This window comes from Eschrichtius robustus, chromosome 16, assembly GCF_028021215.1.
Source record: "Eschrichtius robustus isolate mEscRob2 chromosome 16, mEscRob2.pri, whole genome shotgun sequence".
Taxonomy (NCBI): domain Eukaryota; kingdom Metazoa; phylum Chordata; class Mammalia; order Artiodactyla; family Eschrichtiidae; genus Eschrichtius; species Eschrichtius robustus.
Window position 1 is genome coordinate 86,080,055 of NC_090839.1, and position 6,274 is coordinate 86,086,328.

A 6,274-nucleotide genomic window follows, 5' to 3' on the forward strand; every position below is an offset into this window, starting at 1 on the left:
TTCCCGGACCAGGGCTCGAACCCTGCATTGGCAGGCAGATTCTTAACCACTGCGCCACCAGGGAAGTCCTCAGGGTACTTATTAAAGGAGGCAGGAGGATCAGAGATAGAGAAGGGAGATGTGACAACAGAAGCAAAGGGTCAGAGTCAGAGATTTGAAGATGCTACACTCCTGGCTTTTTTTTTTTTTTTTTTTTTTTTTTTTAGTGACTTAAAACAGTGATCATTTGTTATTTCCACTCTTGGCTTTAAAGATGGAGGAAGGGGTCAACACGCAAGGAATGCAGATGGCCTTTAGAAACTGGAAAAGTCAAGGAACATCCTCCCCAGGTGCCTCCAGAAGGAACCAGCCCTGCTGACACCTTGATTTCATCCCCAGAAGACTTATTTTGGAGTTCGGACCCCCAAAACCATAAGAGAATTAATTTATGTTGTTTTAAGCCACTAGTTTGTGATAACCTGTTACAGCAGCCACAGGAAACTAACACCCACCCACTCCAATTACTGCCAGCTCAGTCTTGTTTTCTAAGAAATTTACTTTAAAAAATGTCTGTGACCCAAGCCCCTCCCACCCCTGTAGCTGCCCTTCATAGCTTTGTCTCAGGAAGCCTCCTGATCCCCCTGGCAGCAAGGCCTTTTCCCAGCAGATATCCGCAAGATCATTAATGTGCGATACCTCAGATGCCTTGTGGGGTCCTGGGCACAGACAGCCCAGTGTGGATGGTTTTGTGAGGGGTTTGCTGGGCTGCGGGGAGAGCCCTCCTCACAACCTAGACACAGGCTGCCATTCTCTGCACAGGATCAGGCTCACATGTCGCCGGGGCCAGTTCTGGGTGTGGGAAGGGCAAGGTCCCCAGGGAAGAGGGGCAGCTCCCAAGGCCCCCAAAGTAAAGCTGGAACAACTGATAACCTTCCAGCAGCATAACAGACTGAGTCTGTCTTAACGTTATCTTGCTAATTTTTGTTCCCCATCAACAAACTGCCAGTGTCATTGGCTTCCCTTCTTCCTTTCCTCCCCTCTCGCCTTACATCTGAAGGAGGGCTGGAAGCCTGCCTTTCAGGGAGCCTATTCTTTTCCTTTGCCTTAACTTCTCCTGCCTGGTTAGGCTGAGGTTACGGCAGGCAGTGCCATCTGTCCCCATCTTGTCAGAGACCTTGGTGTTTCTGACCCACAGGGGTTGAGGTCAAAGGAAGAGACAAAATAAAGGCAGGTAAAGGGACAAAAAGGCAGAAGAGGATTCTGGGGGTGGAGGTTGGGGGGAAGCCCCCAGGCAACCCTGGCAAGAGGCTCTGATGGCTCAAGATGGCGGGACCTGAGTTCTACAGCAGGTGGGAGTAGGTGGTATTGGGGTTTGTTTCTTTTTAGCTTAAGGTATGTTGGCTTCGGGGTGGGATCCTATCCCTAGGTTAGGGCTAAGGGGGATCTTAAGAATCAACTTTCCCAATTCCCTCATTTTAGAGGCAGAAACTGAAGCTCAGAGAAATTAAATGACTTGCTCAAGGTCACACAGTTTTTTTCGGTGCAGCACCAGGCCTCAGACCAGGGTCTTCTAAATCCTCACTGGGTCTCTTCGCTCCCCGATGTTCGAGGTCCCCTGGGAGTAGGGGGAACTGGAGGAAAGAAGTGGGAAGAAAGGGGCATGTTCCTTACATTTCTCAGTTCAATTTTACAAATTTATTTTATTCAGCTTGGAAAATGAATACAAATCCCTGGGTTTTGGGGGGACGGGGACGGGCAGGAAGAAGGAAGTAGGAGTTGAGGCAAGGTTATGAGCATCACAGTGGCTGTCTCACGTCCACGTCCAGGTCCACGTCCCTGCCCGGGGAGGGGGCGTGGAGGTTGAGCAGGGAGCTCAGGTCCGGAGGAACACCATGGTCAGGAGGCCTGGAGAGGGGAGGAAGAGCAAGGTCATATGTGTAGCCCGCCGGCTCTGTACGCCCTCTTTCCAGCCCCCACTCCCCTCTCTCTGGGCCCGGATCCCCTACCACCACCGTGCTCACCCAAGACGTAGGCTGCCACCAACTTCTGTCCCAGGGAGACGTGAAGGATTTGGGGCAGCTGGCTGCCAAGTTCATCCTGCAGCGGCAGCAGCAGGAAGGCCACAGAGACTGTGCCCATCAGCAAGAAGAGGAGGAAGGAGCTGGTGGCCAGGTGCGGGAGGGGGTCTGGGAAACAAGGCCCATCAGGAGCTCTAGCCTCCACTCCTGCCCAGCCCAACGCCCTCCAGGGAGGAGGCTGAAGATGGAAGGTGTACCCACTTTCTGCTGGACACCGGAAGTGTCCTCTCCTCCTTGGAGCCTTCGTCCCCACAGCCTCAGGAAACCCTCTCCCCTCTGGTCCCTCATCATTCGTTTTCTCTCCTCAACTCTGCCTTGATTACGGGCTCCTGTGTATCTGTGTGCCAGGCAGGGACCTCTGTCTCCCACAACTTGGTACATAATTGCTCAACCCGGTTTCTTATTATTTATTTTTTATAAATTTATTTATTTTTGGCTGCGTCGGGTCTTTGTTGCTGTGTGAGGGCTTTCTCTAGTTGCGGTGAGCGGGGGCTACTCATTGCGGTGGCTTCTCTTGTTGCGAAGCACGGGCTCTAGGTGCGCGCGCTTCAGTAGTTGTGGCACGTGGGCTCAGTAGCTGTGGTTCGCGGGCTCTAGAGCACAGGCTCAGTAGTTGTGGCGCACGGGCTTAGTTGCTCCGTGGCGTGTGGGAATCTTCCCGGATAAGGGATCGAACCCGTGGCCCCTGCATTGGTAGGCGGATTCTCAACCACTGCCACCAGGGAAGCCCCCGGTTTCTTATTGAACTGAACTGAGCTGACACATGATGGGAAGTACTGAAGTCAGAGCTAAAGGAAGAATTTTTCTCTTTAAGTGGAGGCCAGAAACCAAGGAAACTGCAAAGTCTGCTTTTTCCCTAACCTGATATAAAATCTCAACTCCTAGAAATGTTTCCACCAAAAAGCAAAAGACTGAAACGGAAGGGAATTCCCTGGCGGTCCAGTGGTTAGGACTCCACTCTTTCACTGCCAGGACCCTGGATTTGATCCCTGGTTGGGGAACTAAGATCCTGCAAGCCACCAGGCACAGCCAAAACGAAAAAAAAAAAAAAAAAAAAAGACTGAACCGGAAGACCTCTTCAACTCCAATTGAGCTCATCTCTAGGGTCATGCTAGGTCCTCCCTCTTTACAGAACTCAAGAATACCCATCCCTAAACTCACTCTCTGGGAAGTGCTGAGCCGTGGGTGGTGCTGTCCAGGAAGGAGGCTCTGGGTGCGGCGTTGGGTCAGGCTGTCCCTGAAGCTCAAGGGGGTACGCTGGGGCCCTCAGAACCGAGGTGATGTCCTTGCGCCCCACCACTCGGCCGTCTGTTCCCTCCTCAGACAGCTCAATGCGGAAGCGGTCCTGGACGTCATAGTGGCTGGGATTGGGGGCCACGTGGCGAATCACACTGGTCCCAAGAAAGGAGAGCGGCCCATTGAGGGGCAGTGAGGGGCAGTGATCCAAGAGGATCCAGGCCCCACCCTCCCAGGAAACTTTCCCTTAGGGACACAGACAGAGGGTGGGGTAAACAGGTTGAAGAGGACCTGGTCTGAGGCTTAAGCCATGGCACAGTAAATCAGAGAAAGGTGGCAGCGACCCCTGGCTTTCATAAGCCTCCCCACCCTCTCAACTCACATGTCAATGCAGGACTGAGGCTTCACATATCCTTCCGCGTCAAACACTGTGTATTTGGCAGGTGCTGTGCACAGGACTGAGGGGAAAAGGCACACAGACAGAGACCGACTATTGCCTCAGACAACCTGCACAAGCCCTGCCCATGGAGTCCCCCCTGCCTTCTACCCCAGGGCTGGACATCCGACCATACTCATCTGACTGCTCCAGCCCACCCAGCTCCCCAATGTTCTACCGCCAGCCCCCAATCCCTAGCACGAAGCGCCCATCCCCATCACCTCGGAAGCGAAGCGCTGCTCCCGTGGGGTTATAGAGGGTCAGCAGCTGCCGAGATCCACTCCGCTGGTCCGCCCTGAATACTAGATCCGGGGGAAAGACGAGGACCGGGACAACAGGTCCCGAGGGAGGAGGGGCGCCCCGGGACCCCCGCCCAGGAGCCCCCGGACCCACCAGCTCCTGGTCCTGGGGCGCCCCACGGCGCATGCAAGCTCTGGGCGGTGGAACATCCGAGGGCAGAGCTCAGGGGACAGGGCCTGGAGTATAAAGCCGAGGGGCGAGAGGGGCGAAAGGGAACGGGATGAGATCGTAGGGCAGGGCCTGGACTGATGCCGCCGCCGCCTCGGAATCCCGCTAGATGAGGGCCCCGCAGGCCAGGCGCAGGCCCCCCAAACCCTTCCTCTCCACAGCTGTGCCTTACGTCCCTTTAGGCCCCGCCCCCAAGCCCTACCTCGAGGGTCACGCCCACCCCGTAAACCCAGCCCCTCCCGGCTCCCAGCCCTGGCCCTAGTCTTCAGCCCCAGTTCCCGATCTCCATAAGCCCCGCCCCGCCCCGCCCCTTCCGGGCCTCCCAGGGCACCCGCTCCTCTCTTCGGCCCAATTCCGCTGGCCGCCGCGCCCTCTTCCGGAGTTGCCCTTTCCGTCTCCTGCTCTCCCGAGACCTGTATCTGTGCCTCCGATCCCTCCCTGAGCTCTGGCCCGCGCTTCTTCAGGCTTCCGCCTCCGAACGGCCGCTCGCGCTACGAAGCTCACCTCTGGTCACAGCACCTGCCAATCAACCTGTGGCCGGACCAGGGCTGCCATCTTCCCGGCAGACCATTTCTGCTCTTCCGCCGTACGGCCTCTGTCATTGGCCAGGACGGCCTCGTTTCAGCTCTAAGTATACCCCGATTGGTGCGCCTAAAGAGGTGATTGGCTTGATCCCAGTGACGTAAAACTTTACGAGCGTCTCTGGCTAGAACGCTAATCCTGGAATAGGTCGGGCGGCGAGGTCGGGGGGAGGGGCCCGGGCGAGGATGGGCGTCAGGCTTTGTTCCTTTCTCCCCACTCTGAGGCCGTCCAAATCACTAGAATCACATCCCACGAGGGAACCCTCTTTCTCCACTTCAGTCCCAGGTTCTCCTAGATGCTTCCGCAGCAACGAAAGCCGTTTTCTGTAGTACGAGTTGGAGGTTGCTCCCAGATGGACTCGGTTCGTAGCCCGGGGCACTTCTCTTGATTCCTTCCTGCACGTAACTCATATTTGAAATCACTCATATTTGCAGAGGGAATCAGTATTCAGAATCTTCAACTCCCCTTACAGACGAGGAAACAGCCTCGACAAGGTGAAGAATCTCACGCATTTGGTTAGCAGCGGAGCAAAACAAAGTTACCTGAAAGCCTTCTCTAAGCACCCTATCAAATGTAGAATCTCCCTTTGCCTGTCCTCTTATCATGCTTTTGTTTTCTTCAGAGCACTCCTAGAGTTACTTGACATCATGTTTATTGTAGTTTATCTCTGCTCAGGTAGAATTCACTCTCCTGTCCACAAGAGCAGCGACTTTGTTTTGTTGTATTTTCAGCACCGAAAACAGTGCCTGCCATTTGGAATGCCCAAATGAATGAGTGACTTGGATGAACTTCTGAGCTGAGATCTGACTGAAGTTAGGCAGTGAGCCAGGAGATGTCTGTGGAAGAGAATTCCGGATAGAGGGAACAGCAGACAAAGCCCGGAAGCAGGTGTGTACTAGAAATGGCCAAGGAGCCAGTGTGATGGAAGAGATTGTAAGGGAGACAATATTCAGAGATGAGATGAAGTGGGAGGGAGGACACAGATCACCTAGAGCCTTAGAGCCCACAGTAGGACTTCGGATTTTATGCTGAGACTGATGGGAAACTATGGAAGAGTTGTTTTAATTCCTTCTTTTTTTTTTTCTTTTTGGCTGCCCCAGGCAGCTTGCAGGATCTTAGTTCCCCAACCAGGGATTGAACCCCGGCCTTCAGCAGGGAAAGTGCTGGACCGCCAGGGAATTCCCTTAATTTCTTTTTTTTAAACAGCTTTATTGAGATATCTTTGACATATAAAAATTGTATATATTTAAGGTGTACAACTTGATGTTTTGATATATGTAGACATTGTGAAAAGATCACCACAATCAAGCTAATTTACATATCCATCACCTCCACATAGTTACCATTTTCTGTGTGTGTTGAGAATTTTGAGCAAAGGGGTGACAAGATTCGACTTACATTCTTCTGTATAGTAACTGTTGAGTTTAATGAATGAATAAAAACAAATCCCCGAGAGGAGCACCAAAACCATACAAATGGAGATGTGACCCCTTCC

The 6,274-nt window shown here is 53.4% G+C and overlaps 1 protein-coding gene and 1 long non-coding RNA gene across 5 annotated transcripts; one reads left to right on the top strand and one right to left on the bottom strand.

Annotated features, from left to right (window-relative positions):
* Positions 1–1,659: 1,659 nt before the first annotated feature.
* Positions 1,660–4,788, bottom strand: MOSPD3 (motile sperm domain containing 3). 4 transcript variants are annotated; one of them, XM_068525284.1, is made up of 6 exons: positions 4,702–4,788; positions 3,951–4,205; positions 3,676–3,751; positions 3,219–3,448; positions 2,001–2,165; positions 1,660–1,884 (listed from the first exon to the last, which is right to left on the bottom strand). In XM_068525284.1, the coding sequence occupies exons 2-6, from the start codon at positions 4,153–4,155 to the stop codon at positions 1,853–1,855; spliced, it is 708 nt and encodes a 235-aa protein (XP_068381385.1). In that variant the 5' UTR covers positions 4,156–4,205; positions 4,702–4,788; the 3' UTR covers positions 1,660–1,852. The 4 variants fall into 4 exon arrangements, with proteins under 4 accessions (XP_068381385.1, XP_068381387.1, XP_068381386.1 ...); XM_068525286.1 differs by lacking the exon at positions 4,702–4,788 and adding an exon at positions 4,611–4,689; XM_068525285.1 differs by lacking the exon at positions 4,702–4,788 and adding an exon at positions 4,529–4,617.
* LOC137750763 (uncharacterized) lies at positions 4,520–6,106 on the top strand. Its single transcript, XR_011070554.1, has 3 exons — positions 4,520–4,856; positions 5,511–5,667; positions 5,880–6,106. It is a non-coding gene; the product is annotated as an uncharacterized lncRNA (long non-coding RNA).
* Positions 6,107–6,274: the final 168 nt, after the last annotated feature.

Bases quoted from the DNA above. Each gene is read 5' to 3' on its own strand.
- MOSPD3 (XM_068525284.1), bottom strand. From the start codon at position 4,155: ATGCGCCGTGGGGCGCCCCAGGACCAGGAGCTGGTGGGTCCGGGGGCT. The intron at 3,752-3,950 runs GTGATGGGGATG...TTTTCCCCTCAG, and splicing joins AGCAGCGCTTCGCTTCCGAG to TCCTGTGCACAGCACCTGCC. The intron at 2,166-3,218 runs GTGAGTTTAGGG...CTTGTTTCCCAG, and splicing joins GGCTCAGCACTTCCCAGAGA to ACCCCCTCCCGCACCTGGCC.